This window comes from Chrysemys picta, chromosome 1, assembly GCF_011386835.1.
Source record: "Chrysemys picta bellii isolate R12L10 chromosome 1, ASM1138683v2, whole genome shotgun sequence".
Taxonomy (NCBI): domain Eukaryota; kingdom Metazoa; phylum Chordata; order Testudines; family Emydidae; genus Chrysemys; species Chrysemys picta.
In genome coordinates, this window is record NC_088791.1 from 109,152,245 (window position 1) to 109,176,627 (window position 24,383).

At 41.6% G+C, this 24,383-nt stretch overlaps 1 protein-coding gene across 6 annotated transcripts in view; it reads left to right on the forward strand.

Annotated features, from left to right (window-relative positions):
- IPO8 (importin 8) overlaps positions 1–24,010 on the forward strand; it is an 88,440-nt gene extending 64,430 nt beyond the window's left edge. For all 6 annotated transcript variants that reach the window (XM_042849930.2, XM_005308735.5, XM_042849919.2 and 3 more), the window contains 8 exons: positions 1,177–1,302; positions 1,796–1,893; positions 2,561–2,656; positions 4,181–4,401; positions 14,847–15,052; positions 18,795–19,016; positions 19,850–19,966; positions 20,704–24,010. In XM_042849930.2, the coding sequence (XP_042705864.2) occupies positions 1,177–1,302; positions 1,796–1,893; positions 2,561–2,656; positions 4,181–4,401; positions 14,847–15,052; positions 18,795–19,016; positions 19,850–19,966; positions 20,704–20,801 (1,184 nt within the window). In that variant the 3' untranslated portion in view covers positions 20,802–24,010. The remainder of the gene's footprint in view (positions 1–1,176; positions 1,303–1,795; positions 1,894–2,560; positions 2,657–4,180; positions 4,402–14,846; positions 15,053–18,794; positions 19,017–19,849; positions 19,967–20,703) is intronic.
- The last annotated feature ends 373 nt before the right edge of the window (positions 24,011–24,383 follow it).

Here is a 24,383-nt window from a genome sequence, read left to right on the forward strand (position 1 = left end):
GCCCTCTATAACACAGATAGAGAGATATGCACAGCTGTTTGTCCCCCCCCCCCCCCCAGGTATTAATACATACTCTGAGTTACTTAATAAGTAAAAAAGTGATTTTATTAAATACAGAAAGTAGGATTTAAGTGGTTCCAAGTAGTAACAGACAGAACCAAGTGAATTACCAAGTAAAATAAAATAAAACATGCCAATCTAAACCTAATACAGTAATACAACTGAATACAGGTAAAATCTCACCCTGAGAGATGTTTCAATAAATTTCTTTTCTCAGACTGGACACCTTCCTAGTCTGGGCACAATCCTTTCCCCTGGGACAGCTCTTGTTCCAGCTCAGGTAAAAACTAGGGGATTCCTCATGATGGCTCCTCCTTGTTCTGTTCTACCCATTTATATACCTTTTGCATAAGGCGGGAATCCTTTGTCCCTCTGGGTTCCTCCCTATGGATGGTCTAGACAGTATTTGGTCCTGCCATGCGGGCAGGGAACTGGACTCGATGACCTCTCGAGGTCCCTTCCAGTCCTAGAATCTATGAATCTATGAATCTATGAAAAGCACCAGGTTAAAGATGGATTCCAGTTCAGGTGACGTGATCACATGTCACTGCAAGACTTCATTACCCACTTGCCAGCACACACGTATATAGAAAGACTTACAGGTAAAACAGAGCCATCTGCAGTCAATTGTCCCGGTTAATGGGAGTCATGAAGATTCCAAACCACCATTAATGGCCCACACTTTGCATAATTACAATAGGCCCTCAGAGTTATATTTCATATTTCTAGTTTTAGATACAAGTGATACATTTATAGATTATTTATAGATTATAAGCTTTGTAATGATACATTACAAGAGACCTTTTGCATGAAGCATATTCCAGTCACATTATAGTCACTCATTAGCATATTTTTATAAAATCATATAGCCTGCACAACGTCACACACTGGTAATGCATTTTTTCAATGATTATAAGAAACTAAATATAGTGTGATGCCTTTTTTATTGGAATTTTTCGGTCCATATTCTTCAGTCTCTCACTATATAACATTTTACCTTTCCAAAGCTGTCTGCTCATTGCTGTATGGCCTGAGGGCATGTGTTTGAGAGATTATGGTATTTGCAAGCAAAACTTCTCTTTTACAGACCCCTACCTCAAATTTTCTTCTCTTCAGAGTTTTATGAAGAAATTCTCTCCTTGGCATACAGTTTGACGTGCCAGATGATTTCCCCCCAAATGTGGCAGCTTTTAGGTGTTCTATATGAAGTTTTCCAACAGGATTGCTTTGAATACTTTGCAGGTATGACTGTTCCCCAGCTATAGTGTATTGTAACTGTTTGCGGATGCAGCTTCAAAAAGCTATCTTATAGAGTTACTTTCTTTTGGTCTGTATTAGTGAAAAGAGCACGTGTGCTTGGGCCTTGTTGTGAACACCCCAGTACAACACGGCAAGCCAATGCCACTGTTCTTTGCTTGGAGAAATTTGGCCGAATACGTCAGTTTTACACATTGTAGTAGGTCCAGAGCTCAAAGGAAAATCCTAAAAATTATGAAACGATCAATTTGTTAGCTAAAATGTAGTTATGTCTGTTCTAATTCTTTTTCTCTATCTATATTTAAAAACCCCATTTCACAAAGGCATCTGCTAGCACAGAGAGCTGTATGCAGAAGCTTTAGGACTCCTGTCATGCTCAGGGATCCAAGCTAGTAGATCCCATTGCCGGGTCAGGGCCTTAATGGTTAGAGTTTTGGGGGTGTTGGTTTTATATAAAATCTTTTCTTGTTTTTTTTAGATATGATGCCTCTCATGCACAATTATGTGACCATCGACACTGATACTTTACTGTCTAATCCAAAACATTTAGAAATCATTTACACTATGTGTAAAAAGGTAAGACTTGGATTCCTTGTCATAGTCCTCACCCTTGATGTTTGAGCACCAAATATTCAAAATAAGAGTGAGCAAAGCTTGCCAGTTGGTGGTGGTTGATTGGTCAAGGTGAAACGATAAGCCTTAGCTCGGTTCCCAGTGGACGCATCACAGAAACCATTTCCCAATTGTAACCGATCTCCTCCTCAGAGAGGCCACGGTTTAAATGGACATGGGAATTGAATTCCCCCTTTCATCCATGAAGCAAGTGGATAGACCATTGTGGAAGAAACTTGCCATGCTGTTGCTCATGTTGTACCTGTTCTGTGGAAAACAGGACTTCACTTTGTCAGGCTGTTAATCTGCCATTAGTCACCAAAACTGAAATCACATCGCAGAAAATACCAATTATCAAGGATACTCATAATAACTTTTAAAATAATGTTTTCCTCAAGAAAAGGACAAGCACTGAAATAACATAATGGAAAAATGTTAATATTTGTAAAGAATGATGTGGATTTTGCAAGCTCTAAGGTCGCAGTTTGAATTCTCCAGTCTTGTGCCCCTTCACCATGGTTTCTTATATATACATCTCTCCATACACATGCTCTCTCTCGTGTGTGTATGTGTATTTCCACAGCAGATTGCATACGATTTTGTTGGGCTGAATTATCATTCTTGTTGTTAGGTATTAACTGGAGATGCAGGAGAAGATGCAGAGTGTCATGCAGCCAAACTTTTAGAAGTAATTGTTCTTCAGTGCAAAGGGCGGTGTATTGACCAGGTAATATATTACAAACAGCTTTTTAGAGATTTGATGCTGTGTACGTACTTCAATATAAATGCAACCAGATTCATAGGAGTTTCGTAGATGAAAAATATAGATTTAAGGAACAAATGTAGGAAATCGGATTCTCTAAATGGAATTGTCCTCCAGCACACTGACTGTGCAAAGAGTGTGAGTGAGTTCAAGAGATTTTTTTTGGATTTGTTTCTCGTGGAGGAGATTAAAGGACATGGCATCTTGAAAATGCAAGAAAATGGGATTAAAACTGAACAATAAAATAAAGACTGGTACCTTGGGTAGGATTCTCTTTCTGTTTCCTAAATTTTCTCCTGATAGCACTGCTTGTTCCGAATTGAATGAGATGTTTTAATACATTGCTATGATTTAGAATTTAATCATGCAAGTCCAACTAATGGAGTTGTTTCTCACAGCAATATGAACTCGGATTTTTTTTATTATTAGTGCTGTATTTTGAATTGCTGTATATACTGTAAAATCTATGACTTAATATTTGCAGTATGGCTGGATTATGGTTGCTGTGAGTACCATAACTACAAATTTCCTGGATCTTTGTATACACATTTTCAACCACTATCTGGAGTAGTGTATTTTTCACATTAAGAGCTAAATTCTTCTTTGTTATTTTTGTATAAAGCTCCAGCTCTGTACAGCAAGAACAGATTGTGTCCATTTGTTCTTGGACCCTTAAATTTACTTGATAATTCTGGAGTTAATTTAATTGAAATCAGTAGAATTCCACTCATGTAAATCTGGAGTAATTGAAGGGAAAATTTTGCTCAGAATTTTTTTTTTTTAGATGAGAAATCTGAAAGGGATGGAATTAAATCACATACATTTTCAATGAAATTCATGTGTAAAAGCGCCACATCTGTGTTAATGAAATGATTGCCCATTGAAATCAAAACTTTCTCCCATGCTCGTAAACATGGGATATACCTGCACCTTCTTATAAGGAACTGTTTATTTCATAATCTAGACATACAAACTTGCGCAATGCAAATACCTGAATAACCATACTCTTTGCAGACTTTTGTAAGAAATTTTTCACCCTACTTTGTTACAATTTGGCAGAATATATATTTCTTGCTGAGGGTTATGTACATGCCTAGTGAAGCTTTAAAACTAAGATGTTTTTGATTTAGCTTAGGACAAGAATATATTTGAGCTGTTTTCCCAAAGCTTGAAAATGCCTTTTATACACACTAAAACAAATCCTACCAAATTTCCCCAAAATATTTACCTTTATGTTGAGACTAGCCATAACTTTTAGTCCAAAGGGTAATTGTTTTAGAAAGCTTTATAAGCATGCAGAGTCTTAAGGTGAAGGTACACTCTTGCTTTTATGTTGGGAAATGAATATACTGTACTATTATGAGCTACAAGCAGAATTCCAGTTGACTCTTTGTCTTCAGCAGGTTCGAGACTGATAAATGCTTTTAAATTGTCATGCAAACTGGCAGTATTTTTAACATTTAATTTTTTCCTCTCCTGTGTCCCCAGTGTATCCCACTCTTTGTAGAAGCTGTGCTAGAGCGATTAACTCGAGGAGTTAAAACAAGTGAGCTTCGTACTATGTGTCTTCAGGTTGCCATAGCTGCCCTTTACTACAATCCTGACCTACTTCTGCACACGTTAGAGAACATCAGATTTCCACACAACCCTGAGCCCATCACAGCGCAGTTCATAAACCAATGGATGAATGACACAGATTGTTTTCTTGGGCAAGTATTAAGTCTTTTTCTTAAAATCCTTGTTTATCATTTCTTGGCAGCAGACTTCTGAGCTTGTTTTGAATCCCTAGTCATATTGATTCAAGAAATTAAATTCCAAAGCTAAGTTTAAATAACAGTAACCCACACCAAAAAAATCTAAGTGCTGTGGTGCAGTTGAAGGTGACCTGCACGTATTAAGTTTTTCTTTTCGTTACATGCTGAGTATCCTGCATAGCAAGTATAAGATGGCATTGAGCACTTAATCAATTTTAGCCTCTCTCTGCCTCTGCATGAGATGGTCCAGTATGCACTGTGCTGGGGATAGGGTGACCAGATGAAAGACATGAAATATCGGGACACGGGGGCGGGCGGGGTCGGCGGCGGAGGGGAAAACAAAAACTGAGAGCCGGCGACGGGGGAAGGGGGAAAAAAAAAAAGCTGCTGGAGCATAGGAAAAATTGGTGGGGGATGAGAACCCACCGGCAGCTCCCCGCCCCCCACCGCACCAGCTCACCTCCGCCTCCCCTGAGCTGGCTGCCGTGTCCTGCTTCTCCCCCGCGCCCCCCCCCTCCCCCCCCCGGCCAGCGCTTGCACCGCTATACACAGCTGATTCATGCAAGCCTCGGAGGGACGGGGGAGAAGGAGGACTGCGGCGTGCTTGGGGAAGAGGCGGGGCCAAGGTGGGGATTTGGGGAGGGATCCAATGGGGCAGGGAGGGGGCAGGGAGGGGGCAGGGCCAGGGCTGAGTTGGGGGTAGGGGGGGGGGCACGAGCCCCCTCCGCCTGTGCGCCGGAGTGCAAAATATCGGGACAATTCACGTCCCGACAGAACATCAGTCAGGACGCAGGACAAACAAGTAAATATCAGGGCAGTCCCGATAAAATCGGGACGTCTGGTCACCCTAGCTGGGGATCTCAATCACTGAAGTATAGAACCAACCCAGCAGATTTCAGGGAAATGATTGGGTTTTTTCTGAGTATGTGGAGTATTTATACAACTTTTTTCTATTCTAAATTTTTAAAGTGCACTGAATGTAGTGTACATTTTTATTTTTTTTTTTAAATAACCCAAACCACCCCCAACCAAAAAAATCCTCTACTCTGTTCCTAGTCATGCTCCCCCCAGCCCCCAGAAAGAGAGGATGGCTGCATGAATCAAAAGGGGCTTCATGGTTGACATTGCCAACATAGTGCATACTGGGGCACCTCAGCAAGATGTAGGTATCTGCAATCATTTGTGACCCCAAAAGGCAAAGAAGTCTAACATCCATTACATGCTGAATGCCTTGTGCCCTTCATTCAGGACATTTAGCACATAATATTTTTGAAAGATAATGTTTTTTCTAAAGTTTGTTGAAGCAGTGGTTTGTGTGGAGCTGATTGTTTTTCTTAGGTAGTTATTGTCTAAATGTTGGGCAGCATTTTACCGTGAAAGTCATTCTGATCCAGGATTGGAGATGTAACTAGCTTTCCAAGCCAATTCGTTACAACACTGTAGTAAAGGCTTAGTACCATATGTAGCCTGGAAAAAATACTTAGTTTTGGGGGTGTCCTCTAGGATCCCACACCCATTCTTCCTCCTTTTACTTGTAGTTTTTCCCCAAGGTCCTTGCATTGCTTTGACCCTTCCTCCTAGCTGAAACCCTTTAGCACTGCTATCAGCTTCAGCCAGAGAACGTGTACATTATTGGCTGCAGTGGTTGGGCTGGTGCAGGGTATGTTGGGACAAACAACACAAACACAATTTTAATTAACACAATGCATATTGCACTTGGGTTACTTTGGTAGAGGCAGGTGGGGCATAACCAGAAAACAACTGAAAGGTAAAATGTCTCCTGACATGCAGGATGCTTGAGAGGCATATGCCAATGCGTAGAGTAGGTAGGTTTATCTCTCTCTTACTCTTCTTTACTTTTTAAAATGTATTACAAACTAAGTGGGGAATAGAAGGGGAACAGTTTGTAGGCTGCAGCAAAGCGGGGAAACCCAACATTTCTCAGAGGTTTTGGTGAACTTCCAGGTCCTGTGTGCACATTATGCCAATTGGACCAACACTGCCAGCATAGCGATGTGGCAGAGAGGCCAGTTGCTGCAGTATAATTTGGCTATAGACAGGTGCCCAATGGAAAATCTCATCCTAGTATTGTCTGTTAGGTAATGGTTTAGTAAGGATTGGTTGGGGAAAGTAATATAGCTTGAAAGAAATGTGTGAAGTGTGTCACTTACAAATGTTACTTAAATTGATGAATGAAAAGTATGGAGGATATTTTGTGAAGATGTTGGCAATCTCATATTAAGGAATTCATATATATTTCTTATAACATGTACGTGGCCATACACTTCTGTATGTTGGTTTGGAAAGTTGAGAATCTCCTCTGTCCAATGGTATAAAGCTCCAGTTTCTTGCTGTGCTGGATTACAAGACATTGGAGCTGAAGCCTGTCGCTGTTCTGAAGCCTTGAATACCAAGGGGAGGGATGGAGAGTGAATTCCGTACTTCAAGAGAAAAGATGAATATGTCTCTTCTTCATGTAATTGCCCACATGGATCCCATTTCTGGTTTGCACATGTCCTGGATGCAGGAGGGAGATTGGGTTCTTCTGGCCAGCAATGTCCATTGAGGCAACACCAGCACCCTGGACGCTCTCGCTCCCCTTCCTTAACCAAGGACATAAGGGGCAGAGCAGTTCCAACCATCCCTCTGTTCCTTCAAACAGCTCGTGCTATGGCTCCTTTTATTGTGCTCTATACAACTTAAATCTGTTTTGTATGTATAGTTAGCATAATCGTTAGTTTTTCTGATTATTTTTATGCCTGTTGGCTTAAAAACCCCTAAAGCATGAGTTGTTAGGGACTTCCCCGGTACTGGATCTAGCTTCTGTGGCTGAAGCAAAGTCTGTGGGGTTCAAAACTTGCCCCTCCTTGTGATGCTCTAATTCCACTGAAAGATGGTCAGATGAAATGCCTCTTTTGCCTTGAGGACATGTGTAGTTCAATAGGTGTTGAATTTTATCATTCCTTTTTTGAAAGAATTCAGAAGGCAAATGAGCCTTAAACTCCTCCTCCAAGAGCATTCAATGGGCGCTCCTTAGAACTGGAGGGAAAAGGCTCTAATAGGCTTCATCCCTGAATGCTCCTATTAGCCATGTTAGATTCCAAGTCATCGAAGGCTCATCTCCCGTAAGAAAGATTCCAGACCACAGTGGACCTTGTCAGCCACCTGCAGGCTTATTCAAAGACATTAGTAAGAGCATGGCTCATGCTTCTGAGTCATATGACTTTCTAAGCCTACATGATGTAGTTTACTAGACTTCAACTATGCTTCATGCAAGGATGGTTAAAATCAGTGTATTTGCCAAGCAAACATCACATGGCCATGCAGGAGACAATCCCCCAAGAAGTTGTGTCCCCATTAAACTGGAGGAAAGACGCATTACAGGTGTTTAAGGGAGTACCCTTCTCCTCCCCTCTGCCAACCAAGACTCCGCTCAGGGATGAGCAGCTCATTTAGAGCACTTACAGACTCTGGGCATGTGGTCTCAGCAAGAAACTCATCTATACGTAACTGTTCTAGAACTCGGAGCCATCTGCCTGGCGTGCAGAGCGTTCCTTTCCTCTCTTCAGGGATCTGCAGTCCAAGTGCTGACAGACAACATCGCAGAGGGCGGAGCAAGTCATCTCCACTCTGTCAGGAAGCTGTTCGGCTTTGGACTTGGTGTATTACTGTAAAGAAAGTAACTGTTCTTTTAGGTTTATTTAAAAATATAGTGACTCTTTGGAGCTGCTCAGCGACTTGGAGTGCTAGAACTAATCCGTGGGGCCGGGGGAGGGGGAGGGGGAGGTAGAGGTGGATTAGACTGCCCTGTATAGATGAAGCATAAATAGAGTATATCCCCTGGATATTGCACATTTGTGGGTGCATATTTGTACGTATATAATGTGCTTTGTTTGGATTGTTTCATGTAGACTGAAATATGTATTGTGTAGTTATTTAAGATTGAATTAGAGTGAGGGTGATGAAGAGACCTGTAAAACCCTGTGAACGTGTGCTATTTGCCATGTTTTCCTCGATGGCCTGAAATTTGAATGAGCCATATTTTGCATGCTTAGTGTTTACTGTTCCTAGTAAAGATTCTTCTACAGAAACTAAAGTGAAAAGGAAAACTTAATTTTGGTTTGAACATGTGAGAAATCAATAGTTGAATTCTCTAAAAACTGAATAAGAAGGTTTAGTTGATAAATAGGAATCATTTGACTTCAAAAGAGCCAGGATTTCACTCATAATCTTTTAAAAACTGATGATTTGTATTTATTTAAGCAGAAGATCTGATATAGGAAATTCAGGCTGGTCCAAACTCTGTAACCTAAAGGAAATGGCTAATTATCTGCAACTTCGAAAGGAAATGCATTGATGTGACTGAAAGAAAATTGATTCTTAACACAAAAGAGGCAGCTAATTAGTATAAGAAAGTCTTGCTGGTTTCCCTTTGAATTTCCTAGGATTCAATTTAAAGTAGAAAAGATCCTTTAGCTCCTTCTGTCTATTACTGAAACAAGCATTCATGGGCTACAGCAGGGCTTGCAGATTATGAAGACTGCACACCACATGTTAAAAATAGACTTGCCTTATGGTAATATGTTGTGCTTCCATTTGGGGAACAGTCTGGACCCTTATCACTCCAGGCTGAGAGTGCTGTTCAGGGAGCAAGGAAAGTGCATGTCTGGTGGAAGAGTGTTTTACATTGCTGACCAACTGACTCAGGATCAACACTAGCGAACACCTCAGGGAATTGTGTCCAGGCCGCCTCATGCAGGTGGAAGGGTTGCTTCAGTCTGGGCCTATGGTGGGGTGAGACTAGATGGATGCTGAAGCATCCTTCCCCACTACAAAAAATATCCTATTTGGTTTGTTAAGTCTTCTTGATACTTGATACAGACTCAGCATAACACACTGCTGAACTCTGAATAAGATGATTGCTAGTTCTGCTATTCATCTGTGGCTGACAGGCAGAAGAAGCAGTTCTTCCTTCGTCTCAAATTCACTAAAATTGACATGGTGCCCAAGTTTCAACTATCCTTCTGGGACCTCTAACACCACAATATATGTCAAGAGCACACATTTGTTCTTGCAACTGCTCATTTAAATGCTTGAAAACATAGGAAAAGAAATATTTGGGTTAGCTCCTAAGTATTACCATTTAAAATGGATTTATTCTTGAGTCCTCTAATCTCCTTTATTGTCCAAGAAGGGGAATTTACTAGGAAGTGGAGGCACTAATTACTATGGCTTCTTGAATTTTTGCTATGTTCCATTTTGGAGTTGGCATTACATGACTGTAAAGCATTGACACATATTTTAAGATGTAGTGACCACATGACATTCACTGTTCTGGTGCACATATAGTAAAATTAGTTCATTGCACTGTAGGGACTTGAAGAAATTTCAAGGCTTTCAGTGTCAAGCTACAGAACGTGTATGGATTTGGGGGCTATAACAGGCTGCTATCATAGGAGGACTATTGTAGCCAGAAGGCTGTGCTTGCTCTTTTTAAGTAGCTTATTGCTATTGTGCATCACTCAGAAAACAGAGCTGCTTTGCTAAGCCCAATTGGGACTAACATACTAAGAGGCCTAATGCAATTCTTAAAAATCCCCATTCCTGTGTAAGCTCTTATTTATTACATCTTTGTAACCACTTGGTTTGCTTGATGCCTGTCTCAGATCTGGTTGGGCACCCCTGTGTGCCAGTCGCCAGACTGCTCTAAGGGGAGCCTCTGGACCCCTGGATGTTCTAAGCCTCTGGTGTCTGAGCAGAGCTCAGTCTCTGCCCCAGTCTTGGGGCCCAGACCCTTTGTCTAGTGCCCATTCCTGAGATCTGGAACCCACAGTTCAGTGTGGCCTTGCCCCTGGGCTCAGTGCTGACGGCTCAAATTCCTCTGGTAGCTTAAATACACTGTTACTTAAAGGTTTGGGGTTTCTTAATTAATAAGATGTCAAGTAATCACAGTGAACCAAATTTATCAATCCATGAGTGTTAGAAATCAGTCAGCACAAATACAGAAAGATACGGGTTAAACCAGGGGTTCTCAAACTGGGGGTCGGGGACCCCTCAGGGGGTCGCGAGGTTATTACATGGGGAGTCGCAAGCTGTCAGCCTCCACCCCAAACCCCGCTTTGCCTCCAGCATTTATAATGGTGTTAAATATATTAATAAGTATTTTTTATTTGAGGGGGGTTGCACTCAGAGGCTTGCTATGTGAAAGGGGTCACCAGTACAAAAGTTTGAGAACCACTTGGTTAAACCCTTCCATTGATCTTGGGGATACAACCAGCAGCGTGGACTGGTCCAGAAATATAACTCGCTGCTAAATAGTATATATACCTTAGGTTGTTACCATCAGTGCAAACTCCCAAAAAGTAGTTTGTGTCATTCTTACCCTAATATTTCCATTGCCATGTACTTGCTATCCAAGGTTGTTGGAAATTTGTGCCTAGTTTCTAGCAACAATTATATCAGTTGCTTATTATTGTCAGAAACTTCGGCAAAATACTACTTTCAATGTGCGCTCCAAAAACAAAAGTTTACACACACTTTTTACTATCATAGAATCATAGAATATCAGGGTTGGAAGGGACCTCAGGAGGTCATCTAGTCCAACCCCCTGCTCAAAGCAGGACCAATCCCCAACTAAATCATCCCAGCCAGGGCTTTGTCAAGCCTGACCTTAAAAACCTCTAAGGAAGGAGATTCCACCACCTCCCTAGGCAGGGCCGGCTCCAGGCACCAGCCCAGCAAGCAGGTGCTTGGGGCGGCCAAGGGGAAGGGACAGCATGTCGGGCTGTTCTGCGGCAATTCGGTGGCGGGTCCCTCTCGGAGGGAAGCATCTGCCGCCGAATTCCCGCCAAAGAAGAAAGCGGCGTAGTGGAGCTGCCGCTGGAGTGCCGCCGATTGCGATCTCGGCTTTTTTTTTTTTTTTGTCCCCGCCGCTTGGGCGGCAAAAACCTTGGAGCCAGTCCTGTCCCTAGGTAACTCATTTCAGTGCTTCACCACCCTCCTAGTGAAAAAGTTTTTCCTAATATCCAACCTGAACCTTCCCCACTGCAACTTGAGACCCTTACTCCTTGTTCTGTCATCTGGTACCACTGAGAACAGTCTAGATCCATCCTCTTTGGAACCCTCTTTCAGGTAGTTGAAAGCAGCTATCAAATCCCCCCTCATTCTTCTCTTCTGCAGACTAAATAATCCCACTTCCCTCAGTCTCTCCTCATAAATCATGTGCTCCAACCACCTAATCGTTTTTGTTGCCCTCCGCTGGACTCTTTCCATTTTTCCACATCCTCCTTGTAGTGTAGGGCCCAAAACTGGACACAGTACTCCAGATGATGCCTCACCAATGTCGAATAGAGAGGAATGATCACGTCCCTCGATCTGCTGGCAATGCACCTACTTATACAGCCCAAAATGCCGTTAGCCTTTTTGGCAACAAGGGCACACTGTTGACTCATATCCAGCTTCTTGTCCACTGTAACCCCTAGGTACTTTTCTGCAGAACTGCTGCCTAGCCATTTGGTCCCTAGTCTGTAGCAGTGCATGGGATTCTTCCATCCTAAGTGCAGGACTCTGCACTTGTCCTTGTTGAACCTCATCAGATGTCTTTTGGCCCAATCCTCTAATTTGTCTAGGCCCCTCTGTATCTTATCCCTACCCTCCAGCGTATCTACCACTCCTCCCAGTTTAGTGTCATCTGCAAACTTGCTGAGGGTGCAGTCCACGCCATCCTCCAGATCATTAATGATCCTATATTTCAGGATAGAGAGTGCTGTGAAAAGTGGTTCACTTTAGCATAAGTATGGATTCTATTAAAGATGTATAATATTAGCTAAATAATTTTGGTAACACCCCCTTACCCAGAACTCCACCCAAAAGTGTAAATCTTCTGGTAACTCTCCAAAGGGCCACATGGAAGGTGCGACACATAACACGTGCAGATTTTGCACACAGCATTGTTCTTTAATAGCAGGAGAATTACACAGATCTACACAAAAGTAATAAACCCTATACTAATTTCCCCTCCCTCTGGCTCACCCTTTCTTTGCGGGACCATCTGTATTCAGGTAGGCAAGGTTCTTCTCCCCTTGGCTCATCCAGCTCCTGCAGCAGTTTCCCTCATCTTAAGCTGGTGAAAATTGCCAAAAAGAGCCAAAAGATCAGCTTCTGTCTTTCAAAACCTTCCAGTCCCTCTGTCAGATGACTCCTGCATCAGGAGGATGATCACAGACACTTACAAGTGACTTCATTGTTGGGTGTCCTGTCCCGTGATAAACTGGGAGCCAGTCTGTTGTTGAGAACTATTTAACTTCAGCGGGAGAGCACTTTAAGTCAATGGCTCTCTTATTAAGCTTTTGCCACTACTCCTGTTGGAATTTAGGTCCAACATGGAGGTAATGGACAATAGAGAGAGCAAAACATGCATATTCAGAATGGAGTTTGCAGCTTGGTAAAGATACATACAGAGAATTTATAAATTGTGCAGATTCCTTGAATCGTCACAATGCCCACTATGACTTAATACCATGGTATGTGTGGCCTTTGACTAGGAATGAAATTGTAGGAGTTTTTTTAATGGTTAAAACTGGGGGGCTCCCTGTAAGTTTTATTGCAGACCTTGCGATTACAATATTGCTTTAAATGTGCATCCTGTTAGTTTTCAGAGTCTCTACATGCATTGAACCATCCTTCTAGTTCTAAGAAATACTAACTCTGCAACAAAAGTGTCTCCCAAGAGCCTTTGTTTTGTTAGATGCCAGAACTTGCATGGCCACACCATATGAGAAACCTAACCATGTTGAGACTATGGAAAATGACCGGTTTGTTACCAGTTGAAAACATCTTATGATCAGACAACTAAAAAGGGATTTCTACCCCTTTTATCCTTTCCTCTTTCCCACCCCTGTTACAGTCTTGTTAGCAGTAACATTTTGGAATGGCTCCAGGAAACTGGATAGGACTGCTATGTTGCATGGAGGAGCAAGGGAATGAGAACCTGCCAGCCAGGTTGGCAGTACATATTTTATGGTAGCTCAGGGGAAATTATCTTTCCTGTAGGATATTTCTTGTCCTATTTGGAGTTCTGCACAAAAGCTGTCAGTAACTGAGAATTTTAAGAAAACAGAGTTTCTTTAATAGTGAAATGCCGTATAGTCAGAAACACAGCTGAACGGTGTTTCTAGTACTACCCAGTATTCTAAGTGCAGTCTAAAGAGTGTCAGACAGTAGATAAGGATTTGCCCCTGTTCTGATGGTGGTTGTGATGCTTTTGCTTATGCAGCCCAAAAGCACTTTTTAAAAAAAGTGATTGAGTTATAAGCTCTTATCTAATTTCCTGCATATGGTCAATATTAGGGATCTTTCAGCTGCCACTTTCCAGCCAACTCCCTCCCATAGAATATCTTTGGATTACTTTTCCCCGGGTGTGTTAGTTTGCATTTTTCCTGATTAAATCTCCTGGTCCATTATTCTGGATGCCTTTGAATTATTTCTTTCATCTCCTTGATATTTGCAACGTCTCTCAATTAAATTTAATCTACAAATTGAATGTACAATTTGGCCTGTTTAAATCAGGGGTTCTCAAACTTCATTGCACTGCAACCCCCTTCTGACGACAAAAATTACTTTGTGACCTCTGGAGGGGGAACAAAGCATGAGCCTGCCCAAGCCCCACTGCCCTGATTGGGGGGCCAACGCCTGAGCCCCACCACTCTGGGCAAGGGGGCCAAAGCTGAAGCTTAAGGGCTTCAGCTCTAGGAAGAGAGCCTGCAACCTGAGTCCTGCTACCCAGGGCTGAAGCCCTGGGCCTTTGGCTTCGGCCCTGGGCAGTGGGGCTTGGGCTTCAGCAAGTCTAAGCCAGTCCTGGCGACCGCATTTAAAGGGGGTCGCGACCCATTTTGGGGTCCTGACCCACAGTTTGAGAACCCCTGGTTTAAATAAAACCAGCCCCTGTGGCACTTCATCAGATCACCCTCCCCCCCCAATTCAGTATATTACTGTTTGTCATTGCTCTTTGCTTTATGGTCCTTTTTTACCAGTTTTCAATCCATATGACAGTATTCCTATTTAAACCAATTCAAATAAATTTTCCAGTCCAGTTTAGTGATGTGCTGCGTCCAACACTTTACTGAAAATCAGATAAATTACACCATTAACCATGTTTATTTAGCATTACATTTCTTTGTATCTGAGAATCCTAATCAACAGCTCTAGGAAGTTAACCAGTGTGTGATAGGTGAGCAATCAGTTATTACATGCAGTACTTGCTCTTGGGAATTTTGCATTTAAAAACCTAGCGGAAGAATATATTTAGGAGCCATTGCATAGTACTGTAACTCTACTCCTGTGTCCTCTGTAATCTATACAAAGGAACCTGTTTCTCATGTAACATATTTGTATTGTTTTAGACTTCACGACAGAAAGATGTGTATAATAGGACTGAGCATCCTAATGGAATTGCAAAACCGACCTCCTGCGGTAGATGCTGTGGCTGCGCAGATTGTTCCTTCAATCCTGCTCCTGTTTCTGGGATTAAAACAAGTGTGTGCTACGCGAGAATTTACGGAACATGAAGACCAGGCTAAAGACGAAAAACACGATGCAGAAGATAATGGTAAAATCTCCCATTTAAAATTAAATCCAGAATGTGGAAATGTGTTTGAAATTACAGTTCATTTTAAGACTCGTCAGCCAGTCTGCTGAATTGGTCTGGTTTATTGGATGCTTGGAAAGATCCTCTTGTGAATTGGTCATTCCTCTTAAAATTAATGCTAAAGCCCTTTTGGGGTGCATCTATGTCACTCTTCCTGCAAGGGCAGTTTTGTTTTATAAATAATAAAAGCTGCAAATCCATGCTGCCCGATCACAAATGTGCTCTGGAAACCAGCATGTGGGAGACTCCTGACTAATAGGCCTGCAGAAATTTGGCAGTGCTGTGGAGGCAGCATTCTTGGTCCCTGGAAAAAAAATGTCCCCAATAGCTCTCTTCAGTTAATTTAAAAAGCAATGATAATGGGCTTGGAAGGGATCCCTGGCACGTTGTCTTCTCCCAGATGGAGGGTGGCAAAAAGAAAGGTGGATTCAAAAATGACTTTTTGAAAAAAGAACTGATATTTTAATTTAAAGGGGAGTTTTTGATTTAAATAACATAGGTTTATTTTTAAATGAAAATTTATTTACAATTAATTTTAAGTTGTAAGGAAAGTCAAACCGCTGAACTAGTGAAGTCATTGGCTCGGCATCTGGAACCAGAGTTTGTTGAAGTGCTAAACCAGCTTTTGACAGCAGTAGCTTCTTCTGCAGGAGCAGAAAATTATTTTCTTCTAATCAGTTTAATCCAGTGCTTCTCAAAGTCGGGCCGCCGCTTGTTCAGGGAAAGCCCCTGGCGGGCCGGGCCGGTTTGTTTACCTGCCGCATCTGCAGGTTCGGCCAATCGCGGCTCCCACTGGCTGCGGTTCGCCGCTCCGGGCCAATGGGGGCTGCGGGAAGGGTGGCCAGCACATCTCTCAGCTCGCGCCGCTTCCCGCAGCCCCCAGTGGCCTGGAGCAGCGAACCACGGCCAGTGGGAGCCGCAGTCGGCCGAACCTGCGGACGCAGCAGGTAAACAAACCGGCCCGGACTGCCTGGGGCTTTCCCCGAACAAGCAGCGGACCGGCTTTGAGAAGCACTGGTTTAATCAACTAGTTCAGTTCAATGATTAGTTCATTCAAAGTTAAGAAACCGATCGTGAGTTGAAAAAAGCAGAAAAGCTTGTTTTCCTCTGCTAATCTATGAATAAAAACTAGGTGTGAGAAGATGAGATCTACTAGTTCTAAAAACTTGAAGGGCGGAAACAATCAGTTTAATTCACTAACTACAGATAATGCTTCCTTTGTTTGATAAATCCATTTTAAATGGAAAACCATGTTTTGATTAACTTCATTCTGTTGTATCCAGCATATTTAAGGTAGTTTTGTTTAATAAAACAACTTTAAAGTGCTCTTTTTGTGCACTTTTAATTGAATTCCAAGTTCCAATCTTACTAGAGATTGACACAAATTTTGAGTAAAAAAGAAAATCCTCTAGTAAATAAGAAATGCATCATTTACTATTTTCTAACGTCATAAAATATAAAAATTAAGAATGTGAATGAATGTAAATTAATCTATATAATTGCTTAAATAACTGTGTATAGCTAGTACATGCTCCTGGTTAGCAAAATGTACCAAATTTAGTGGAAAGGCTATATTTTGTTCCAAATCCACATGTTTTAATGGCTTGCCAGTCAATGAGAATCAGTCTTTCTTTAGGAAAATAAACAAATGCAAAATGAGATTAAAATCATTTATTTATATAAAGTTTCCTGCTTACTGCTTTAAATCATGATCAGACTCGGTGATGTAAATTGTTTTGGTTTAAGTCAATCCACCCTGGCACAAAGAGCCTTCAAGACAGGTTTACAAAGCAGGAATTGAGATGATCATGATTCCTGTGGCAGAGAGGCCTCCTCTCAATCTATCAGGCAAAAAGGAAAAAAAATCCAGAGAATTTGCTGCACTGGAGAGTGTATATTACACAGCATTAATGACCGATTATTCTATTGTCTGGATATATCTAATTTGCAGTATGTCTAATTTGCAGTCTGAGATAAAACTATTGTAGGCTCTAATGCTTAAGATGAGTACAAATGAAATGCTTTTAAGAGGTGCAAATTTCAGACATAATTGTAATTAAACTGAGTTGCCTCTACTTATTGAGCATAAGAACGTGGTACAGCAGCTACACAATCACTTCAGTAGCCATGTGCTGCTCAGATCTCTGCACTGTGATTTGCCTAAAACTCCAGTCCCACCCATTCCAGATTGCTGTCCATAAGCCCATAGCAGATGTAACCAATTCCACTCATTTTATCCAGCTGACAAAAGAAAAACTTGAAATTCTGTTTTTAGCCCCCGTTATATTCTTGAAAATATTTCTTAGATATTTTGGCATAGTAACTTGAGACCTTGCTTAAATCAGAAATAGCAATGTTTGGAACTTACATTTCGGGTTTTTGGTTCAGGATATGATTGCTGTTTCATAAATACAAAGCTGGGTAAAACAATCAAGGGAAGTTGTTTTAAGTGTGTGCAGTTAAGAGCTCTCTAAAGGTTGTAGGCAATAAATTTGACAAAAGTCTTTTAACTGTATATGGTACCTGTTTGTAAAGTCCAAGTAAGTCTTTATTTGCTGTATTTTATTAAAAAGCAAAATGACAGGCCATTTATATTACCGTATATACTCGATCATAAGCTGGTTCGTTTATAAGCCAATCCCCGCAAGATGGATAAGTAAAAATGGAATTTTTTTATAACCCATTCATAAGCCGACCCTATAATTCAGATGTCAGCAAACTTTGGCTCCCGGGCCATCAGGATAAGCCGCTGGTGGGCTGAGATGGTTTGTTTACCTCAAGCGTCCGCAGGCACGGAGGTAAACCTAAGTAAACAAAGTGTCCCGGCGCACTAGCTGCTTATCCTGACAGGCCGGGACAGCAACTGGTGGGGAAATTTTTTTGGGGGGAGAAGCTGGAAGTCAGGGGAGTAACCCCTGTGACCACCCCCCACATGACCCCACCCCTAGCCTGGGACCCTCACACTCTCCCCATCCCATCCCTTCCCACCTTATCTGGGGAGGATGTCTCTGACCTGGCTGGAGCTGCTCCGGCAGGCTGGGCAGCGTGGCCGCAGCATGTTCCAGCGGGCTGGGCCAGGTGGCACGGCTGCAGTGTGCTCCAGCAGCCTGGCCACAGCCTGCTCTGGGGGGCGGGGCCGAGCGGCACGGCTGCAGCCTGCCAGCCCCGGAGCTGTAGCTGCTTTGGAGGCTGGGGGGGAAGCAGCGTGGCCAGAAGTGGAGAGACTCTGGCCCCGCCTCTTCCCTTCTGGTTGTGCTGCCTCTCCTTGCTCCCTCTGTTGGGGGGAGGGGCTGTGTCCCACCTCTCCCTCTATACCCGTTCATAAGCCGACCCCCTTCTCTGGTGCTTCCCTTTTTTACTAAAAAAATTCGGCTTATGAACGAGTATATACGGTAATTTAAAAGAGAAAAGTTGCTGTTTTGCTCCTACAGCAGTCTTTTACTCACAAACTAATCAGGTACATGTGAGAACAAATTTCAGTTTCACACTTCCAAGGTGTGATTAGAAACAGAGCATAACTGTGTTCTAAAATGTATGAAATATTTTGATGACTTCCTTTTTCACATCTTCAAGTTTGTTTGTTTTTAAAATGTGGTCCCTTTTCTGGCCAAAAATGTACATATACACGTTTTGTCCCTTAATATTTTTAATTACTGAAACCATATGATGATTTTAAAAAGAAAAAATGTTGATACATTTGCAGAAGAGATCCCAAGTGATGAAGAGGAGACAAATGAAGTGGGTCAGGCAATGCAAGAGAATCATGGAGGAGGTGGTGGTGGAGGAGAAGATGAAGATGAGGATGACGACGATGATGACTGGGATGAAGATGCATTGGAAGAAACTGCTCTAGAAGGATTTAGCACTCCTCTTGACCTTGAAGATGGTGTAGATGAATATCAGTTTTTTACACAAGCACTGTTAAGTACGTACATGCCTGTATGCATAATTCTTTAATATGATAGTTAATAATTGTTTAAAATCCTTATCTGTGGTATTAGTAACCTCTTGCACTATTGAAACTGAAAAATAACCTAAGATCTTTTTTGTATGTTTGCTTCACCATTTATGCTGATTTACCTCAGTTTAGATTTTTGAAAATTTTCCCCTTTCTACTAATAAGTTTCACTTTCTGATTCTCCTGTTCTGACATAACCGTGAAATCTTTGGCTAGCACACACTCAAGGATACATCTAAAGCTGAACAAGTGTTCTAACTGAAAAGGTCCCAAAATCATTTCTGTTCATACTATCTCTATTGCAATTTTTCAAACAAAACCTAAATTATAGGGCCTACATTACTTCAGTGTCTTTTGAGTGCTCAGATAGAAGTATTTATCATTTTCTAAATTGTCAAAACCCTAAAGGAAAAAGCATATTTCTCCTGTCCAGAAGGTTTAACAAGTATAGTTTTTATTTTTAACCTTTGAAATGAGTCTAATTTTCAGCATAATGGATGCATTTTGACTGTGAAATTGAACATGGCTGTGAATACTGGGCACACTTTGAAACATTATTAAGTCCCTGTTTCCAGAAAGCTCAAATTCTCAAATCCCAGTCCCTTTTGGAAATAGGCCAACTTCATCTGTGTTCTGAGAAGCTGACAGAGGTGCTAAACCAGGGTTGAGGGGTGAGGTCTGTGTTTTTTAACCACAACCCCAGATCTTCTTTCTCTCTGTGTCTTTTTCATCTTGTCCTTCTGAAGTAGTCTTAAAACACAGGCTGATAATCACTTTGCATCCACTCTTTGTTTTGACAGCGGTTCAGATCCGGGATGCAGTCTGGTACCACTCACTGACAGCACCACTGAGCGATGATCAGAAGAAACAATTACAGGAAATTTACACATTAGCAGAACACCGGCGAAATGCTGCAGGTCAGTCATTTCTCTGGGGCTGTCATGTGTTGTAGGGACTCTGGAACAGAATATGCCCCTGTAACGATTATATAGGGTGCAGTAGGCCAACATGAGTCCCTGTGCACTACTTGACCTGGGTCTTAGAGGAGGTTTGAGGAGCATAAGCGGTACGTAGGGCCTTATGCTGTCTCTGCACTGAGATGAATCTCACCTAGAGATTAGCATTGCCTCTAATTTGTAGACTCCTATCTGCCAGATATAGTTGTTTAAATAGGGACTGAGCTAGATTTTCAGATGGATTTTTCACATAAAGAGTAAATTAAGGTATAACCTGGCTGACAGCCATTCATTTGAGCAAGACTGTTATAGATCAGTGTGTGTTTTACAGCTGTTTAATTTTTTTACCACTAAAATTACTTTTCACAGTAAAAATAAGCATTTGAACATTTAAAAAGGGGCCTGCATTGATGGAAGTAAGTTCATTAAACTGAGGAGCATGCAGTGTAATGTCATGTACAATTATTTCATAATAAATTAATCTTTCAACTTCTGTCCTAGAGAGGGGTGTGGAATGTTACTTTAAAAAAAGAAAATCTAATCTACTGCAATTTATCACTGCCATGGCAGATCTGAGATTGAAATCTTGGTCAATAGAATTTGTTCCACAAGCTTCCCCTTCCACACAGGACTATGTAGATCAGACGCAATTGCTCTCTACGTTCATACCCCTTTTCTTTCCCTTCTGTGAATTCTAGAGACTAAGACGATAGAACAACAAAGTGGCTACACGTTTGACAACAAAGGACTGATCACAGCATTTAACTTTGGTGGAAATGCTCCTGGAGGCAACTGAAGGAGAAATTGCAAAGGACTCTGGGAATGGCTTCATCATTACATTTTATTATAAAACAGTCATGACTTCTGAGTGTGTGGGGTGGGTAATCTGATGTTCCCGAGGGTTTCCCCTGGGAGACAGCAGTGTGGTTTCCCCACCAGCCTGCTCTTTCTAGCCAGCTACTGTAAGGGTCAAATTCTTGTGGTGTTTTTATAATTTGATGGACTGAAAAGAAAACATCTGCCCTCAAGGAAACTGAATGACTGGGAGGGGCTAGGTTGAATCTAGTTGAGTTGCACTTCTCAGGTTTTTGCTGTGCAGAATTGGTGGATCCCTATGGATAACAGTGCCTTCTGTTGTATATGGATTAGCTGAACAAATGAATTTGAGTGTATTGTAATTTTTTTAAGTGTAAGGATTCTTCTAGATGCACTGTAAGCCTCGGTTCCATGTTTTCCTACTATCTGTCTTTTACTACATGACTTAGTTGTTTGTTAATTGCATATACATTGCTGGTTTCAAAAACATCATCTCAGCTTCCCTCCTTGGTGTAGACCTTTATATGTTGGGCATTCTTTTGGAATTATAAAGCATACTCTGGGGCTTTCAAAGGTTCTTATCAAAAAAGCAGGTTTTTCCCTTGAGGCAATGGTCACCTCAGCCCACGTCCTTGAGATCTCTCCATTAAAAGACAACCCACTTGAGTTGTAATGGCACTCATGCCCTGGCAGGTTCAGATCAAAACAGACACTGGTACCAACTAATTTCCATCTCCATAAGTGTGAGAGTGATCAATCTCTGGCCCTTGCGAGTAGATGAGCTACATGACCATTTGTCTCCTTTATTGCTGAATATTGGGTTTTTGATTTTGGGACCCTGTAAATTTTTTTCCTTCAGTGATTCATTATCATTCCAGCTATAGTACTGAAAAACGGGGGTCCATAACATTTTAAAGCAATAATTTATCTTAGTGGAGGGGAAAGTAGCTCCAAATCTTGCTTTTTTTATGTCTGAATTTCTACTCTGCATCCCATCTGGCTCCTATTCCCAGTGCTGTAATTTAGTCATGTTTAATTTTCCCATGTTTAAAAGGTCAGTCTCTTATACTCAAATATACACAAATACCTAATTGTATGTGTGTTCGTACAGTGAAACTTGTCTTAAGCAGACACCCAGCTAAATACTGATATGCACAGAAACCCCTCTTCTATAACTAAGGGGTTAACAAAGTTATAGTGGAAATGATGGGGATACATTAAAATGGTTAAATATTTTAAAATGAGGATTGAAGGTAGAATCTTTAATCCATGTTTCATGTCTTTTTTTGTGTCTGATCACTTGTTCAGGGCTTGAAAGTGTTTACTAGACAACTGTTACCGCAAGACTGACATGAAAGGTGAAAAGCCCTTTGCCTGGGGTGGTACCCAATTGAAAAAGCTCAACTCTTCCTTCCTTCCCCATCACGTCTTTAGCTACTGCAAAGGGGGGGGAGGGTGCTGTCCTTGGACCCTGCTCAGGGCTCTCATCTTTTATACTAACCTCTGTCTCTCCCACTGCCCAGCTGTGAAAATACCTCTCTCCTGTTTTCCCCTCCTCCTGCCCCAGAATCTTCTGCCTGCTAGAACTGCTGGGTGGAGAGAGGTCCTCTGCTGCTTTAGCCCTCTTCAGCCTTCCTACCTCCTGCTGTGAGAGTCATGTGTCTGCTACTTTACCCCTCCCTCAGCCTCAGTGTTAGGTCCTCTCCAGTGGCCTTCTCTGCCACTGTATTTATAGATTTATTTTTTTTCAAAGCAGCCCCAGAAAGAAATTGACTTGGTTCTTATTAGTTTTCACTGCTGCTATTCAAAACCCTGATTGCAGCAGTGAAAAACTATCGTGTCTCTTAGAACTGCTTTCATTCCGCTAAAGCCTGAGAAAGCTTTGAACACTTGAAAATTCAGGCCCCAGTTCCTTTGCTAATACAGTGATTGGTGATTTTGGATGTCCAATATGAGACCCTTCAAAGAAGCAAGAGCCCTCTGTACTTTTTGAAAATCAGGCCCTAAAGTCATTGGTCACTTTCAGAGATTTAGATCTGGAGATGTCTCCCTAACACTCTAGATGGATAACACTACATACTACATCACTTTACATTCAGTTTACAGTTGGGATTTCTTTACAGCCATAAAAAGCTAGAAACTTGTTCACAACTCTAAACAAAAGTTATTCAGAAGTCGGTGGCATTGATTTCTCCACACATACTTGGCAACGGAAGCTTCCTTTTTGCCATTTGGCATCTGGCAAATGGAGTTTTTAAGCTCTGTGTTCATTTATGTATAAAATGTTGATTGTCAGTCAGTGGGATTTCCTTCAAAGCCTCTCCTCCCACCAGAACTAAGAACAAAAGGATTTTTTTCTTCCACTAATGAAGGTCATTGCATAATCAAAAGGTAGTTTTCAGGAGTTAACATGTTCAAGGCGAAATCTACCACTGTATAGCACTATCCTTGTGTCCACCCCTCTGAGTCATGGTTGTTCCCTTAATGCTGCTGCTTGTATACTTTTCAAATGAACTGCCAAGATTTCATCCAGATGTTTCTGACAATGGATTTGAATTGCTATTTGGTATCTCACAGTTGTGGTCAGAGGGGAGATTTTAGGAGATGGTGCACAAAAGGGTGACTAGCTTTCTCCTTCCCAGGAGATTGAGTAAATGTTTCTACTGGCAAAAAACAAACATAAATTTATACCCTTTTTGAAAAGGTATTCAATTAAAGAAATAGTCCGAGATTTACTGGGCTCCAAACTCCCCTTTTACATGTGGTTCTCTTTTAATGTGATAAATATGCATTCATACACAATCATAATAAGTAAGGGATTGTAGGGATTTCTTCTTGAGATGTCTCCAGCTTGTACTACATTTAGTACAAATGTGCATTACTGTCTCATGTTGAAGCCAGGGTAATCGTGGAACGTCAGATACCAGCAACATTGAACTGAGCAAGATGTAGTCGCCCTTGGAAATGCAGAGACTTATGAATGTATTGTCAAATAAAACAAAGGTTGGTAAAAGTAACCTTTGCTGCCCTGTGCCAGCATTCACTAAGTATGAAGGTGACTGTATGGACGCTATGGGTGCTTAAGTATGAAATTAGATTTGTGTAGGTTATAATTATAGCAAGTGTTAACTTATGTGGTAAAACATCTTTTTCAGATAAATTAACCAGTCCTGGGTGTGAAATTTCAAATGCTGTTTTGTCATTCTTAAACTTCTGGTGCCTCTTATTATTCTTTTGGTTTCCTCTTTTTGCTTTGGCTGAGTCTTTCTTTGAAGGGGGAAGAGTACAGTCTGTTTTAGCAACAAAGCAAACTCTACAACCAAAGAGACTAGCTCCAGGAAGAAAGCAGAATACCAAACTGAAGAAAACATGCAGTGATTAAAATTGACGTGCTTTGGCAGAGGCTGGGTCAAAATATGTAAACCATGTTCTGCAGAGTGTCATAGTAAGATTCTTTGCTTCAGTGAGAAAAGGATGTTTTGGGGATGGGGATTGTGAGAGAGGAGGTATTGGAAATAAGTGATTTACTACTTCAGAATCTGCCATTTGTCCAGGTGGAGAA